At 41.0% G+C, this 18,892-nt stretch overlaps 2 protein-coding genes and 1 long non-coding RNA gene across 3 annotated transcripts in view; all 3 read left to right on the top strand.

The window, feature by feature from the left end:
• Nucleotides 1-18,892, top strand: part of LOC146674142 (uncharacterized) — a 213,222-nt gene that overhangs the window by 84,336 nt on the left and 109,994 nt on the right. The window lies entirely within an intron of this gene.
• LOC146674152 (uncharacterized) lies at nucleotides 3,708-4,559 on the top strand. The gene has a single exon (XM_085384932.1). It carries the CDS (start codon nucleotides 3,708-3,710, stop codon nucleotides 4,557-4,559), a length of 852 nt encoding a protein of 283 aa, XP_085241058.1.
• On the top strand, nucleotides 17,644-18,367 carry LOC146674151 (uncharacterized; the record flags this gene model as incomplete). Its single annotated transcript, XM_085384918.1, has 1 exon — nucleotides 17,644-18,367. A coding segment is annotated over one exon (627 nt), but the record flags the coding sequence as incomplete, so codon positions are not given.

Genomic DNA, 18,892 nt, shown 5'->3' with positions numbered 1-18,892 from the left:
TTTGAATATACAACTTTGGCTGTACACGATTTGATTACTTTCACTGTGCATCCAAATGAACAAATAAATAAACTCCATATGCATTTATAGGGACACTAAAAAATGTGGTGTTAAATTTAGAAATTTGATCATACTGCTCTCAAAAAGGTGAACACATACACAAAAATAAAATCTGAGCTTAGTGCATTTTGTTATCACGTGCTTGATGTTTAGTTATGTAAATACAATAAATTTGAATAAAGTGAGACTGACAAAAGTGAAGTGAGGCTGCAGTATGAGTCTAGTACGATCCACAGAGCGCAGACAGATGAAAGAAGCTCAGAAATCATTGAGAATAAGGTTTGTTTTAATACTTATTTCAATCAGAATCCTCTCAAATAACTGATGACAACTAAAATGTTTAAAACATAATGTTTTAGAAAGACAACATTATAGAAGGGAGCATTACGAGATTTTACATATGAAAACTTATTTTTGTAATGGTCAGTACCAAAAAATGGTAATGATGTCACTGTCTCTGTAAAAGATCTGTAAAGTCTGAGAAAAAGACATTTGCACCACATTGTGGTTTAAAGTACCTACATGTTTATATATATATACTCCTAAAGAGTACAAACAACCATGCCCATATGGAAAAGATATATCGTTAGCTTCATAGCATAATTGCCTAAGTCATTTGACTAAGTCAATGACTTAGGCACTTATGCTATGAAGCTAACGATATATAAATCTTATAAAGTTTGTATCTGTCTTGTGTGAAACTTGTATGAAAAGCATATAAGAGTGAAAACAGATATAAGATCCCTTGAAAAATTATATAATGAAACTTGTATGTTTTGGATACTTACTAAAACAATGTATGAAAGTAATGCGAAAGTGGCCACTTTCATGAGTAAATCATGTAAGCCTTATATGATTTACTCATGAAAGTGGCCACTTTCATGAGTAATCACATATAAGTTTTTACTATTTCTTTTCCGTATGGGTGGTCCAGAAGAGCTTGGTCAAACAATTGATTTTAATGAAATACACGCGTGGGGGGACCAGCGGCGTTCGCAGACAGCGCTGATATCCGACTAATCAAAGCATAAGCAGATATTTTATACCATCAGGGCTTGAATTTAATGACGCCCCTTCAACGTCAGATACATTTCATACATACATCAAATCAAAACCACAATGACTTTTAACAAGTTTTAAAAAAGAACATTATCTCTGTCTTCATGGCAGATGTTTCCTGTCAACCTTTTGACTACCGCTTCTCCAAAACCGCAGACCATGTTTTGCAGTGCGCTAGCACTTCTGCACGCCCACAATTACAAGCAAACATGATATGTCACGACCTCACTTGGCACTCTATGTCACCTCTCACCTACTAATGCTCGCAGTCAAACAGAAGCCACTGTCAAATGTGTCAGCAGTTTACCAAACCTATATATGTAATATATTGAATAAATGTCCTAATCAAGAACCTCTACTAAAAGCTTAATAAAAGAATAGAAAAGTATAAAAGATAATAATGAACAACCTGGTTACTCAAATAGTATCATCCAAACAGCTCCTCAGAATAACCTGCACTTACACTCTGCTTTTAGTTTCACTGCAAAAGGCACACTCTACAAACCTGCAATTTCCTGTCAGCCTGCAACTTAGTCTTTCTGAAAGACACACACTGTTTAAACATCTGAATGTAATATCAATGCTGTAGATTATATTATTAATTATTAATTTCCCTGCTGGCCCAGCTTGCTCCGGGAGATTTCACTTGTCATGTTTGCATAGTAAGCTAATGATTGATAAGACGATGTCAGAGGAATTGGTGCGCAAATTATCATCACTCACCAATCAGTGCTGTCGCTCTCTATACACAGTTAGCGCGATTGCAAAGTGAAAGCAAAAAACAAGCGCAAATTCAAACGCGATTTCAATATGTCACATATTGACAGTGGCTCACCGATGCCAATGACATAATTACCCAGCTACATTTCCGAAAGAATGCAAAAGCATTGACATATATTTTTCCTTCCTATGATAGGCCGACGGGCAGGGCAGAGATAGATTTTGGTAGCCCGACTGGAAAAATCGCTAGCCCCGGGACGTTGGGCAGGCGATTTTGCGAGCCCTGTATCTGATTGAGGAATCACTCATCTTTGGAAAAGAGAGTTTATTACAGAGAAATGGCTCTTTCCAAAATAAAAGCTATACTATACGCTTCTTCTGGGCTATATTCTCAGCAGCATATTAAACATATCAGGTCCCCATAAGGAGAATCATGTGCTAACGGCTGTCTAAATGACTCGGGTAAAGTTTGTAGCATGCCTGCTTGTTGTTTTTGTCTGCTTCCACTTGTCTTTGCACTAGGATGATGTCAGAGTAAATGTGCAGTCATATTCGTTGTGTTCCCACTAGTGCTGTCAGCGTAAATCTCGTTGAAATGACGTTAACGCCACAACACGGCAAATCTCCGTTAACGAGCTACCGCGGATCGCCCCGTGGATGGGGCTGGATGGCCAACATGTTAACGAGCTAACTGCGCTAACACACTACCTCCCACCCATGTAATTGAGCATTGAGTGGCACATCCAACATACTGTTTTACTTTAGTCCATGAAGCGCTTACCTTCAGGGTCATACGTCACATGAAAACCAAAATAGTTCCAAACGCCAGATCTGAATGAGGGTGGGGGAGGTTCAATTTGCCATGTTGCAAGGAGAGCTTAACTTCTGTCTCGCTAGCTTGCCCTGCGCTCAGTGAATCCGCGTTCGACTACTCTGCCTAGGCTGCACTGTCGAGCGCAGATCCACTGAGCGCTCAATACAGACAGCATCGTCAGAAGGAAAGTTGATAAAATAAATTAAAAATTTTGTATTGTTCGATACATATGCGTACCAAACCGAAAGCACTGTATCGAACGGTTCAATATCGATACGAGTATCGTTGTACCCCTAATACATATATATATATATAAACTAATCTCAAAAAATCTGAAAGATGAGGGGTCATATTTCTTGAGATTATGTTTTGTTTTAAACAACCTACTTATGCAGGTAAAAATATATATACAGTAATGTGGAAAACTTTAAGACAGGTGAGAAAAATGCTGTAAACAAAGAATGTTTTAATGGAAGTGTTAATTTTGTTTTTTCATCGATCACACAGTTTTTGAAGGAATTCGACTGGTAGGTTGTTCCAAACATCTTGGAGAACTAACCACAGATCTTCTGTGGATGTAGGCTTCCTCACATCCTTCTGTCTCTTCATGCAATCCCAGAAACACTCAATGATATTGAGATCAGGGCTCTGTGGAGCCCATACCATCACTACAAGTACGTCTGGTTCTACTTTAGGCTAAAGACAGTTCTTAGTGACTTTGGCTGTATGTTTGTGATCATTGTCTTATTGCAGAATACATTTGGGGCCAATAAACAATAATTTATGTTTCTGAAAGCACTCTTTGTTTACTGCATTTTTTTCCACACCTGCCTAAATGTTTGCACAGTACTGTATGCATTTCAATGCAACTATATTTACTTTTGATTTATTGTAATCTTCTCATTTTATCCTTTCAAAAGCAGACATCAGCTGCAAAACCCCTTTTGTGATAAAAATTCAACTATTTGATTTTTTTTCTTTTGCAGATATGGCATCCAATGGCTCATTTGATCATCCAAACCTTTCCTCTATCAATCCTCAGTTGTATTCTAACATGAAATGCCTCTTCATCACACCAAGCTCCTATGTCTTTGTCTCATTTAGCTTAACATACATTATCCTCCTCCTTCCTCTCTGCATCCTTGTCCTCTACCATGGTTTCCAACAGTGGTCTCAAAGGCACTCCACCTCCTCAGCAGCAACAACAATGACACACTGTGACAGCTTCACCTACCATGCAGTGATCATAAAACTGATTGGTGTCCTTGCGTGTTTCCTTGACTGTTTTGGTATCTACTGGGTTAATCTAAGCATAATAGCAGCAGGGGCACTCTGTCTTTATTTCACTTGGTATGGACAGATTTTCTTTGACATCCTCACCTGTGTGGCGCGCTACCTGGCTGTTGTTCATCCCACCACTTACCTAAGTCTGAGAAATGAGAGAGGGGTCAGAATAAGAAATGTCACCATTTTCTGTGTCTGGATACTTTCCTTTGTGGCAATTGTTTCCATGATCACAAATTTTGCTTCCACTGTTGTGGACTTTTTCCTGTTGGTAGTGTCTTTAATCATCACCACTTTCTGCAGCCTTTCTGTTTTGCGCGTATTGACCCATCGAGGCCCAGGAGAACGGGAAAGGAACAGGGAAAGAGTTGACAAATCAAAGCTAAGGGCATTTTACACTATTCTAATCATACTGGCAGTGCTGGTGTTAAGGTTTAGTTGGAGTATTTTTCGAGCTTTTCTGAATGCATCAGGTAGAAGTGATGTTTGTGTGCTAATAACATGTGAAGTCTGGTTTAGTCTTCCCAGCAGTCTGGTGTTACCCTTGCTGTTTCTACATAGGGCAGGGAAGCTGCTGTGGTGCAAGAAAATCATACAAAGAGGTTCAGGGTCTTTTAAGTAAAGTGTTTTTTTTTTCTATTTTGCAGAAATGCAAAAAAAAAAACAACAACAACAGGGCTGACCAAAATGCTTTACAATAACACCAAATAAAAAGAAAAAGACATCCCGGAAGGTAAAAGATATGGAAACACAAAATAGCTGTACAAGTTAAACAAGTAAATAAAAGTAACTGGGTCGACTGTCAGGAAGTAAAATTGTGTTTTCAAACAAATTTAGAAACAGTGTGTGAAGGAGCCTGCCTGATGTGTGGTGGAAAATCAGTCCACAATTTCGGAGCTGCAACTACAAAAGAACTGTCACCTCCGAGTTGACGTTGTGTCACTGGAACGAGCAAAAGCATCTGCTGACCTGTGGGAATGAGGCAGGACATAAGGGTGCAGCAACTCAGATAAAAATAAAATAGATAAAATGGGGCACAGCCTTTAGGAGACTTAAAGATAAATAGCAGGTTTTAAAATTGAATCGTAAACAAACTGGCTGAAATCGAAGGGAAGCAAAAATTAGAGTGACATGCTCTTTCTTGCACAGATAAAAACCCAGCAGCGGTGATTTGCATACATATATGAAGAGCTGCTGTTCTCAGACCTAGCTGCGTTTTGAGCTAAATAACATGGTCAGCATGCAAATATGACAGGTGAGACCTTAGTCTGGAAATCGCCCCTTGTAGGCAGGGCTTGGTTGTTTTTCCCTTTATAAGCACAGGTGCAAGTAATTAGTTGTTTTTTGTTAAGTATTGTTTTCCCTTCAAGTTGAAGTTTAGATCACTGGGCATTTGATGTGTGACAAATAGTGTTTATATTTTAAAAAAAAAGCAATTATCCTGTCTTAATATAGTGAAGCACAATTTATTTTACAGTTTAATAAGGAAGTTGTTCTTGTATCTTGTCTTATCTGGTGCTGCTTTTTACGTATATAGAAATGTCTTTCTTACAAAAACATTAAACCTTGTAAACTGACTGCATGTCTACGGTGTGTCTCCTGTTTAAATAGTGCCTCCTGCTGGTCACACTTCCATGTCGTATGTAAGTTTCATATTTAGCTGTGAAAGATATGAGATGTTTGTTTTTCTTGGTTTATCTTGTAATTTTTATCAAATTAATTTCTTGTTTTGTTTTCTTATCTTTGTAATGATCTGCATTGCAATCATTACTATCACCTGTATCATATCTGCCAAAGTTGTTGCCAGTTAGGCCAAAATAGATATAATACTAATTATTTAAACTGCATTAATAAAATATGTTATTTCCTCTTAAATTGTGTGATATCATTGGCATAATAATATGAACACTACCAAACATGTGTTAAATATATTCATTTACATTACTTCACAAGGTTTAATTTGCTTCTCTATCATTTAGCTGGGCCAGAGGACACACTGTAAAATCAAATTAGTTCCCCAAACCTAAGCAAAAATTGTGCAAACTAGTTGCCTCAGAAAAAACTAAGTAAATCATAGCTAAGGTAACAAAGTTAGGGCATCTTATTATTATTTCTAAATAGAGATGGACCGGTCTGATATTAAGTATCGGTATCGGTCCAATACTGACCTAAATTACTGGATCAGATATCTGAGAGAAATAAAAAATGTAATCCGATCCATTAAGTATCAAACAAGCACCTCACAAAACTTGCGACATGGCGTAACTTGGCTCATAACCGTAGCACGTTGGAGCAGTATGCATCATGTGATAGAGCAGCTGTGGCGTGCCAGACCTGTGGGCAGTCTGGTTGAGCATTTGGAGCCTCGGTACCAAACCGGCATTTCATCTCCAAGAAAGTTATCCCAGAGAGAAGTAAAGCAAGTGTGTAATCAAAGGAGCTTGCAAAGAAAGCTCCTACGATGACCTGGATGACTGAGAACCTTCACAGACAAAGCAAGTGTGTAAGTTCATCTCTGAATGTTTGTAAAGCATTCCCACGTTAAGCTTAACAACCTATATATGGAGCGACTGCCTCTCTCTCCCTCCCTCTCCTGCTGCTACTTCAATCGTGAAACTGATCAATGATCAGCTGATCGGCTTTTCTGTCGCGAGTCCGTCTCTCTTGTTTGTTTTTGGCCCACTTCTCACCCCAAAGAGGAAACCAGCGGCTGAATAACAGCAGCAGGTTTAAGCTTGATAAGCTGTTGTTAGAATTTATTTAATATTACTTTCTACACCAGGATCCTTTTCTATGTAGCTGACGGCTGGTAACTGTGCAGGGGCGGGTCTAGCAAAGTTATGCAGGGGGCCGATAGGGCATTAACAGGGAAAAGGGGGCACAAAGACATACTTTTCTTTCTTATTCTCATTTAAAATGTCAAGCTTTCAATAGATAATTATCTGACTCTTACACCCAAAGTTTTAATCTGATGCAAAATGTATAGAAGTCCATTACTGTATATAGTAACTATTAAGTCTAATATATATGATCTCAATATCATTGAGTGTTTCTGGGATTGCATGAAGAGACAGAAGGATGTGAGGAAGCCTACATCCACAGAAGATCTGTGGTTAGTTCTCCAAGATGTTTGGAACAACCTACCAGTCGAATTCCTTCAAAAACTGTGTGATCGATGAAAAAACAAAATTAACACTTCCATTAAAACATTCTTTGTTTACAGCATTTTTCTCACCTGTCTTAAAGGTACCATCTGTGCAGTCTGCAATTCTGTTGAAGAAAGATGTTGAATCTATTTAATTATTCTTGAAAAATAATTGATTTCTGTGCATTTTTTTTTCACACTGCATCAAATTAAAGTTGATTACGTCGATTAAGCATCATGAGGTGGAGGGTGGGTGGTTCCTTATTGTATTTTTTATTTTTTTGCTGGGAGTTTTAGAACCCTATTAGTTAGGTTGCTTACTCTTTAAAATACCAGAATAGGGAGGATGGTGTAGGTTTAAGTTTATTAGATTGATCAGTATTGCTGAACTATGAAATATTTTGGGTCCAGTGTATTTTTTACATACAGGTATAATAGAATAGCTTTAGTGTTTTTTGTTTTTTTTTAACTTGAGTATGAACTTATACAAAATGCAGCAAGATATTAAAAAAAAGTTTATTGATTAAAAAACACACTATATCGGATTCATATGGGTATCGGCAGATATCCAAATTTATGATATCGGTATCGGACATAAAAAAGTGGTATCGTGCCATCTCTATTTCTAAATGGCATTAAAATAAGAACTCAAACTTTTGCCTGGTTTGGCTGGTTTTCTGCTTTCTAATTGGTCCGGGCCAGGTGTAAATTTGAGGGCACTCTAGCATCACACAGTAATGATCAGTGTTGGTCAAGTTACTTGAAAAAAGTAATCAGTAACTAATTACTGATTACTTCCCCCAAAAAGTAATCCCGTTACTTTACTGATTACTTATTTTCAAAAGTAATTAATTACTTAGTTACTTAGTTACTTTTTAAAAACACGATTTACAACCTGAATAGGTGATAAAGCGATAGATCTTTCAGCCCAATTCTACTTTTTCTACATAATCCATCATACAAAATGTAATCAAATGGAAAAGTCCCTTTTTTTTAACTTGTTTTATCAGTTTTAATCTTTTAACTTTATGCATCAAGCAAAAATTTAATTATATGCAACATTCTCTGAGTTGAATAAATGAGTTTAACATTTAAACCTATTTTCTGCACATTCCAGCACATAAAATAAAATATTTTTTTTGTTTACACTCACTCTTTCAAATAGATGCAAGTAAAACACAGCAGAACATAAATAAAGTCAAAGACTCAGCGGTCCTGTTGCTCTATTTTCACCTGTAAAGCAGGACTGCGGTAGGCGGAGGTTTACCCTGGTGCAGGTGTGCAGCGGTCAGTGGAAGGATACGGCAGTGTCTCTGTGAGTTTCCCAGTGCTTCCACGCTTTAAACGCTGCATGCTCATACTCTCTCCCACAATCGATATGTGATCCATTGTTGATCTGCACACAGCTGTTGTCACTAACGGCGCACTCGCTTACGTCACTGTCGTGAGACATTCTCGCAAAAAATCACGGTTTTAGTAACGCAGTAACGCAGCGTTCCTACGGGAAAGTAACGGTAATCTAATTACCGTTTTTGCAATAGTAATCCCTTACTTTACTCGTTACTCGAAAAAAGTAATCAGATTACAGTAACGCGTTACAAGTAACGCGTTACTGCCCATCTCTGGTAATGATGCTGTTCAGGATTTGATAAAACATTTCTTTAACCAGTGCTATGCATGACTCACAGATTAGAAATACCTGTGCCTTTTCTAAACAGAGGAGGAAAACTGCATAAAACAGTAAAACAGTCACCTTTTGATATCAGCTCATTTGCACTTTCCACTTTTTTTGTTCTGTATCTGGCTGAAATTTTTATGTTATGCACACAAGCAAAGGCTGAAGCTTCTGAGTCTTAATGCCTAAGGCAGGTGTTGCCATAAATTAATTTGAATGTACAGCATGAGTTGTTGACACTGTCAGTTTATTCCTGGTTGTCAGATGTTCATTTTAATAGAAAATTTAGATTTGATAGTTAATCAAATCAACTTCTCAATTTCAATGTGACACTTCAGTGATTGCCGAGGTGATTCTAAGGCTATTCTTTGTATTACATGTGCCATGTACAGTAACATATCTATGCTATTAAATTTGTCTTTTTTCTTTTTGTCTTTTCCTTTGACCTTTAGCACTTAAGCACCTCCAATTTTTAGCTTGGAGGGTTTTGATGACACTAGTCAATCTCGATCATAGAGATTTCTCATTTTAATAAAGCAGATAAACCAACCCTCCTTAAACATTTGATCCCAATTTATTTATCCTGAATGATTCAACAAGGTATATAGTCATATACAACTTTTTGGGAATTCTTAATTCAGTGTAAGGTCATTTTTTAAGCTGTATATCTATAATTAAGATATACAGCAAATATTATTCATACAGCACAAACTGCACAAACATTTCAAGACAACAGAAAACATTATTTACAAGGAAAAATCTTATACAGCATGAGGAATCAATGTTCTTCTATACAAAGCACAAGTAATCTGAATATAAATTAATTTAAATATAAACTGCTCAAAGAAAATGAATTCCACAAATTTCAAATATCTTATGTATAATAACGACATAAAACAGTTTTGTAAGGGATGATGATAAAAAGCCATGGCTTGATCTACACTACTTCTTGTGTATTTTCTTTCAAGTTGTATTTATACAATACAACAACCATTAAAAATAAATTAGAAATTAATTAGGAACTGCAAAGTTACTGTAATAAACTGTGTTTACATAATGATACATGACATGATTTACCATGCAAAACCTTCAGAATTTACTCACTAGGTCTTCTGTTTCTGGTCTTCTGACCTGTGTGAGTCTGGATATAAACAAGTGTACCGTTCAAGGAGTTTATACATCAACTTGGGTGTGTGTGTGTGTGTGTGTGTGTGTGTGTGTGTGTGTGTGTGTGTGTGTGTGTGTGTGTGCGCGCATCTGTTTGCATGTTATATAACCAGTGTACACAATAACCAACTGTTATTCGGTATTCAGAGAGATGCAAATTTTGTATCAGGTTCATAGACATTTTAGCCTATGTTTGATAATATAACAGTCTCAAGGGCAGGTTACTGTTATGACAATCTGAAAAAATCCAAAATGTCTGTCAGCACATGTTTTGTGCAGTTCTTCTTTTGTTGTTGTTGGTTTGGTTGATTATATATATATTTATACATCCAAAGGTCCCACATCCTCTTCATGTAACCCGTTCTGGTTGGACTTCCATATACAGACAGACAAACTGGTGAAGGCCAACCAACCTGATATAGTACTTGTAGGACAAGCAGAGGAAGACGGCCGTAGTAATAGATGTAGCAATACTGAATGAAAGCAAGGAGAAGCATGCAAAGCTGGAAATGCACCAAGGGCTGAGAGAAGAACTTGAGAAAATGTAGAGGGTGAAAGTAACAGTGGTCCCCTTAGTAATCAGAGTGCTCTGTGCAGGGACCCCCAAGCTAGATGAGTGGCTCCAGCAGATCCTAGGAGCAACATCCGAGATCTTTCTCCAGGAGAGTGCAGTCCTAGTATTATCAATGATACTGCACAGAAGCCTTTAACTCCCAGGCCTCTGTTAGAGTACCCGAACTTAAAGGATAAACTACTCGCAAGGGCAAGAAAGAAATGCTTAAATATACATAATCTTCTGTCAAACTGTAAAATGACTGCGGAATTTTCAGTGCTGTAACATTCCTAATCTACTTTCATTCTGGTCCTGCATTACTCTTGCAACACAGTAGTTTGCCTGCTCTATGCAAAAAGAGCAGAGGTAACACCAGGCTACTTGGCAGAGAGAACCAGATTCCTGACATCAGCACTGTACACCGGATGCCCATGCTCACCACTGGGGAGAAGTAAATTGAAATTACAAGCACATGTCCACTCAGCCTTAACATCAAAGTTGCCGTTATGGCTACAATGGTGTGAAATGCCCTTATCTTTGACTTGTCAGCTCGCTCTCTATCTTTGCTACCATCCCCAGGTCCTGGACGAATCAGAGTGCAAAGAACAGAGAAGCTACAGAAAGAGACAGCAGCTGCAGCAAAAACCAAGATGGAAAGTTCTGTGAGAAGGTTTAAAGAAATAGGCAGACATTTTAAACCTACTGTTGTAGGTAAAAGCAGCCAAGTGAATACGAGTAAAATATTTCTGATTTTGACCCCATTCCTGTTTTTGAGGCCCATGTAGGTGATTGGATGAACAACAGCCAGGTACCGCTCAACACAGGTGAGCGTATGAATAAAAATCTGCCCAATTGAGATGGAATTGACAAGAAGCATTCCAGCAACTATCATGAAGAAAATATTGCAGAAGACTCCACCACAGACGACTGCGCCACCACAAATGCAGATCATCTCAACAGCAACCATGTGGTAGGTGAAGATGTCAGAGTGGCTTGTGGTTTCTGCTCTGGAGGCAGAGCGCTGCTTTTGCCATCTTTGTAGACCCAGGTAGATGACCACGATGCAGACAGGAAGGATGATGATGATGTCACTAATACAGAAAGCAGTGAAGGTAATAGTACTAGGTCTATTAAAAAAACAAACTAGTGAAGAATCAAAGTCGGATGAGGTGTTAGACTGGGATGAGGAGTTGACAGACATAACTTTAAAGTAAAGAGGAGGAAGAAGAGAAGGAGACATAAAATATGAGAAGGAGAAAAATCAAAAGAGAGGGGACATACATCAAAAAATGAGATGTTAGCTTGTCAATAATATTAATATACTGTATTTTTCGGACCATAAAGCGCACCGGACTGTCGATGAAAGGGTCTGTTTTCACACATAAGGTGCACCGGATTATAAAGCGCATTAAGTGAAACAAAACAGTCAGATAAGCCAAATTTTACTCAACCCATTCTTCTTGGTTCCTCCACTTCCGTACCATTGATTCACTAATGTTGTCATGTTATAAGACCCAGATCACTCCGCGAGGCTCCTGACTTCAGTAGCTGTAATGCTCAGTCTATCCATCAAGTACTGCGGCTTTGTAGCTTACCAAAGTCTTACTAAAACATTTTTTGACAGATTTCTGAGCGCCATGTACCACATAAAATCGATTCGAGGTCAATAAGCACAACCAGAATTCATACATAATGTGCACTGTCAATTTTTAAAGAAAATTAAAGGATTTTAAGTGCGCCTTATAGTGCTGAAAATACAGTAATCACAATTACACACACACACACACACACACACACACACACATTACCAATTTTGAAAATAAATATCTTTCTAAAGATATTTATTAAGATGAAATTATCACTAGTAGCAACCGATTCAATCCACATACACAAAGAAATCAAACCATAGATTTCCATACATTTATATGTAAACATGTGAAATAATACAGGTAAAATTGTTGAACACATGAAGAAAAGAAGGTAGAAAGTCATGACGGCAGCTGAAATCTGTCGGTAATCAGGAAGAAATCATGACACTTAAAGAAAATTAATATCATCTGGTTCTATAAAACATACTGATGGCATTGGTTAATGAAGAATTTCTAAACTACTGAAGGTTCATGTGAGAACTCCTGAACCATAATCCAGAAGTGTAAAGAACATTTTAGATGGAGGGGTGGAAAGAATTACCAGAATTGTCCAAGAGTCAAGGAGCAGTTGTGGAGAGCTACAGAAAGAACTGGAATCAGCTGGTGTTTCATGCCCCCATAGCCTATATGCATGGTCACCAGGCAAGACTCCATTAGTGAGGAAAAAGGAAAGGAAACAGCATTTATAGTCTGGTCAGATCAGACCATAACTGAACTCTTTGGATACCATAATACATTCCATGATTGGAGGTCAAAAGCAAAGCCAAGTGAAATTTAAGAACAGCTAGCATGACCAAAGTGCTAAACATAACAAAAATGTTAAAAATAAAAATACAATAACAATAAACAATATAGAACAAAAAGCAATAAAATCCAACCAAAATTAACGTTTCTATACTGGATTAAAAGCCAAACCAAAAAGTTGGGTCAATTGAGGATGCTTTTCTAATTTGAAATGGCAGTGCATTCCACAATTTCGGAGCTGCAAATGCAAAACCCTGATTCCCCCCCACCCCGGAGCTTCTTATGAGTCTTCAGCACATCCATTTATAACTGGTCAGCTGATCTAAGAGACCAAGAAGGGGTTTACAGGTGCATTAGGTCATATAGCTACTTGTGCTTTTAAAACAAATACATTTGAATAGGCAGCCAGTGAAATGGATAGATGAAATGGCAGTAATATGCTCCCTTCTCTGTGTAGCAGTTAAAAGCTGTGTGGCAGCATTTTTCACCAACTTAAGACGAGGAAAGGGCGACTGGCTAATATCAAGGTACGAGTTACAGTAATCCAGCCAAGTCGGAGTATAAGCATCAATTACTGTTTTTAGATCATCTTTTGACAAAATAGGTTTAATTTTGGCAAGCTGCAAGCTTGGATGTAAAAAGCTGGATTTCACTTCTGAATTTATAGACTGTGTGGAAGAATGGAGGTTCATTTTTTTTCATGTGTGGATTGGATGGGTTGTTACCGACATCTAGTGAGAAACTTATGAAGTGCTACCAAATACAAAAACAGTCACTCACCTTTCCAGTAGTGTTTCTTCTTTATCTTTTGACTGCTGCTCTCCAAACTGGACTGCAGGGCTTTGGTCCCTGTTCTTTATGTGTATTTGTACTTGTGCATCAGGGGTGTGTGTGTGTGAATGGACAGTTTCTTTGCATATTACAAAACCATTAAAAGTATCTTCTCTATGTAATAAGGATTTACATGTAAATCGCAGTAGGCAAATTCACTTTGATGGTAAGTGAAGATAAAAATTCCAACCTCTGTTGCATTTTGTTAGAAAAACTTGACAAACTTTATGCAAATAAAGGTAAAAACAACTGAGTTTAACATCTCTTTAAGTAATTATTTTTGTCAAACTTTTGCCATTAAACAGACCAACTTTAATTAAATACAGTACACTATGTCTGAAGTAGCCTGATAACTTACACACATTTTTTCCTTCTACATAAATTGATAATGTCAACCTATCACATTGTGTAGAGTTCACTGTAGTAAAAGGTAAAGAAAATTTCCTCAATAAAAGTATTCATAGCAGCTAATGTGAAGAGCCTCAACTCTGTAATTTGCAGTTTGAAGAGAAATTCTTAAAATGAAGAGCAATACTGAACTAAAGACGAATATTGAATGCATACCATCACAGAAACCAACCACTGCTGTGGCCAGTGTTTCAGACTTGGCTTTAATTACTGTACGCAGCTGGACAGCTATCAGTCAGATGAAAGATTTGTGTATGGAGTGTAGTTTGGATTGTGTTACAAGTAAAATGCAACTGGCATGTGGGCTGTTTGCATATCTCAAAAGCAATAATACTTGCTTCTTGTTTGTTTCATAATGGAATAGGATTTTTTTTCCTGTGTTGTCTCATTTTTTTCACAAATGCACTGATCAGCTGAAAAGGGTCAAGTAGCCAAGTGTTTTAGTGACAAAACTACAAACAAAGTTAATTAGACCTTATTGTTGATAATATAAAATTGGTTTGGTGTACTAGTGCATCTGACTTTATATGATCAGCAAACACAAAGGCAATATTCACATGAAGAGGCCCACTTTTTGAGCCTTTAACCTGCCAAAGTATTTACAAATGCACCACCTTAAAATGATTTAATGTTGTGATTGGTGTGGGAGTAGGGACAGGCTTAGGGCGTCGGGGGATTCCCCAGGAGCATCTTCCTTGGAGGGCTCAACCCAGGGTATTGGTCATGGCCTATTAAGGGCTCTGTTGGCTCTTAGGTGACGGTTTCCTCGTGGCTGCGTGCAGCGGGGCTAGGGGAGGGTCTGTGCTGACGGACGTGGGTTTCTGACCTGGGCTGGGGCCCTGGCTGGGCCTCAGGGGCTTGGGTCCTGGTTGGTGTGTTGCCGGGGTTGTGGGCGGGTGGGTGTATGGGGGTCCAGTCCTGGCGCAGGGTGCCACCTGGGGGGCTCTTCAACTGGTGGGGGAGGTTGTTACATCTTGCTCTCCTCTCTTCAGGAACTCACTCTGCAGGAGGGGAAGATACAGGAGAGGTGGAGGAAGATCTCATGCTGGGCGTCTATTGTCTTGTGTAGTCTGGAAGATGAGTGGATGATGGGGTGGGTGCAATTTTCTCTGAGGTTGGGTCGGGTGGCTCTGTGGGGCCGGGCGGCGCTGCTGTACTGGGCCCCGGTCCGGATGGGCCTGGGCCCCCTTTCCCTGGTGGGTCGCGGAGTATGGGGGTGCCTACTGGGGTCAGCGGGGGAGCTGGACCCAGGGAGGGGTCACTTGCCCCTCCCTTCCTTCCCTCCCCATCTCCAGCTGCCTCCCTCTTCCCGCTCCACCACAACCACCCACACATGCAGGGCCTTGGAGTAGGGGTATGTCACCAGGGTGCAGAGGAGGCTACCCCCCCCGCCTGTCCCCTTCTGCCTGCCTGTACCTCAATTTTATCCCACAACTTAGACATTCACATTACTCACACTCTCATAAAACATACATATAGGATCTTGGGGGTGGGCACGCTACACGAAATCCAAAAGACCATCAGGGCGTACACCTCACCCCTGGCGTCGTTGCCCACCCCTCACTTTTAAATACACGTAGACATTGAGGGCTAGCAGGAGGGACTATGCGCTTACCTGCTGCTCTCTGGCAGGTAGCTCCATGCCCTCCTGGGTTTTAAAGGCACCTTCGAGCACACATGCATCAACACTACAATGAGCGGGTGGAGGGAGGTTTGGAGTCTTCTCTCACCCCCGTTCTCTGCGGCCTGCTGGAGCGGGGGGGCTAGGAGGAGGAGTTGGCCTTCCGACTGCGGTCTGGGGTGTGGGGCCTCCCTGCTGCTGCGGAGTCGGGGCGGTCTGCTTCTCCCCACCGCAGGGAAAAGGGTAACACCACCTGGGTCTGGGTGCAGTTTCCCCCTCCAGGGGCAAGGGTACCTAGACCCGGTTTGTAGAGTACGCGTGGGGAGTGTGATCGTGTGTACAGCGTCTCTTTATGTCTGTCTCCACGTTGGTTGAGTGTGGAGTAAGTGCATATGAGAGCATGAGGGTGCGAATGGATGTTTGTATCTGTGTGTGCCTGTATGTCTGTGTCTATATGTCAGGTCGGGTGTCAGACGCCACCTCTCTGGGGACATCTCAGGCCCTCCAAGGTTTGGAGGCCTATCTCCCCCCACCACCACTTACCCTACCAGTGGCAGACGCCCTCAGACATCGGTGCGTTGGTGGTTCTTTGTGTCCAGGGGTGGGCGTCCAGGTACACACCGGCTCACTTCTTGGTGGCTGCTTGTCGGGGCCTGGAGCCTGGGGCTCGGTCACTCAGGCACAGCTGGCTGCCGGCGGAGCTCACGGGCACGTCACTGCAACTCCCCCTGGCTTCTGCTCCGCGGCTGCTGAGTGAGCCCTCATCTGGGACTCTCCTCAGCTCTTTCTGGGACAGTGGCGCGGCTGCCCCTCTGTTGGTCTTCCTTGGTCTCTTGTGTTCTGGGGGCCTCTGGATGTCTGGAGTTTTGATCTCCTCCATACCTGCTTCATGCCCTGGAGGACGGGGCTGTGCCCCCCCCCCACACCCTCTAGCAGATCATTACATGAAGGAACCTTTTAAAAAAACAAGCACGCTCATGCTCACAGGTGTACACACGGGTGCTCACGCACACAAACTACACCCTTTTTGGCTCCTACCTCAAAGCACACTGTGCGCTGTCGATCTTACGTGCTGCACAATAATGTTTAATATTTAGTATTTACAGTTATATTCCCATAGATCATCGTGATGTTGTTTATTCTATTGCTTTCGTTTTCTTCTGCTTGTTTTCTTTTTTCATTCTCAACAGGTGAAATTAAAAAAGTATCTACTGTTAGCTAGTTTATTGTGATGGTGTTGTTTTTATTATGTTGCTCTTTGTTGTTTGTTTTCTCTTCTGGTTTTTTATCTCCATACAGGTGATCCAGAGTAGTAATACGATGGCACCTGTCCAAGATGGCGGCCAGCCAAACCGATTTGACCAGTTTCGTGCGTGTGCGCATGCGCGTTCAGTAATTCGATCGCACTAGTCCAAGATGGCGGCCAGCCAAACCGATTTGACCAGTTTCGTGTGTGTGTGCGCATGCGTGTTCAGGTGTTCTTACCCTCTGGGCGGGAACGACTCCTCCTAGTGGGTTGTGCTAGGTTGTATGGGTATAAAAGCGATCCTTTCACATTCTAAGAGCATCACCGCCACGGTCTGAGGAGCACCGACACATCGCGCTAAGGATCCCCGACGCTTCGACCTAGAGCACCGACACATTGCGCTAAGGACCCCCGACGCATCGACCTAGAGCACCGACACATTGCGCTAAGGATCCCCGACGCATCGACCTAGAGCACCGACACATTGCGCTAAGGATACCCGACGCATCGACCTAGAGCACCGACACATCGCGCTCGCTAAGGATCCCCGACGCATCGACCTATGGAGCTCGGAATGACACCCAGCCAGGACATCGCCCATGCCATAGGCACTCTAGGTATGTCTTCAGGAGTATGCAGTCGGGGTCCTCAACGTAAAAAGCAACGCTGTGGAAATGACGCAGATGGAACTGTATTCAAGTTAGAATATCGAGGCGTCGAAGGGTATGTGTATGCCATTAAATATACCGAAGGGACAGTTGTGCTTAGTGTAGATTGTGGTGAGGGATTGTTTTGGGGGGAAGCCCAAGTCATGTCTACTAAAAACTGGAAGCTCTTCCGCACCGTAGTGTGTGCGGACCTGGACAATGTGGGTTTCCCAGAGCTGCTGTATGTTTCCCAGTGGAACAGTGCATCAGGCCCTGAGCTTTACAGGGTTGAGGCTGATCGTTTCAATCGCAACCCCGACGACTTTATTTTTCTCAGTGTATGTGATGACAGGGATAGTCTTATTGCTTCCAGAGGGCTTGAAAACTGGAGGTTAAATCCATACCCTCTAAACCTCGAAGAGCGCACAAGATGGTTTAAGGACTTGTTTTTTATACAGTGGTGCGACTGGAGAGGTTTGTCGCGTCTGTTTAGCCAGATTGATGACGCGATCAAGAGGGACAGACTCAACACTGCGTACGAGAGTATTAGAAAGCGCCTTGTTTTTGACGATCTGGCGAGTTGTCCGAAGACTGGTTTGCCTGGTACCCTGTGTAAACCTAAAATCATAAGACCTTCCGACAGCTAAACAATAAACTGGTAGGTTTAATGTGCGGGTGTGTGGGGTTGAGTGTGTATCTATGTGACAAATTAAGAGCTTGTGGTTTTCATTTTACAGAGAATGACACGCCCTCGTGGGACCTGTTGGAGTCACCATCAACAGAGCTGCTAATCCCGACCCTCCAGACTCCACCACCCTCACCACAATGCTCGCAGGACCCCCTCATATCAGACCTGTGGGATGAAACTGTAATCGACATCAAACTCGCAACTCTCCACCTGTTAATGTTGGCTTTGAATGAGTTTATACAAGAGACATGTTACGGATGCCAAACAGGCCACCCCAGTCAGGTGCAACACAGCTGCTTGCAGGAATTGTCTGAGTATTTCTTCGACACCTACTATGATGATGTGATGATAAGGCTCCAGACTGACCGATTCATCCCTGCCATCCGGCTGTTTGTACGCTCATCCACTGCAGATGGGTCTGGAACACAAATCCGCAGAGTTGCAGAACACATCATGTGTGAACTGAGATCAGAGCGATATATAGTATGCGCCATTAATGACAACATTGGGCACCTGCTAGATGCAAGTACTTGTGCCCGTCGTGTTAAACCAGCCATGCTCCGCATGATTGGAAACTACTG

This window comes from Rhamphochromis longiceps, linkage group LG3 (genome assembly GCF_057381845.1).
Source record: "Rhamphochromis longiceps isolate RC_006_pf linkage group LG3, R_longiceps_female_GT1.1, whole genome shotgun sequence".
NCBI lineage: Eukaryota > Metazoa > Chordata > Actinopteri > Cichliformes > Cichlidae > Rhamphochromis > Rhamphochromis longiceps.
Note: the sequence above shows the minus strand (reverse complement) of the source record. Positions and strands in the feature narration are given on the sequence as shown.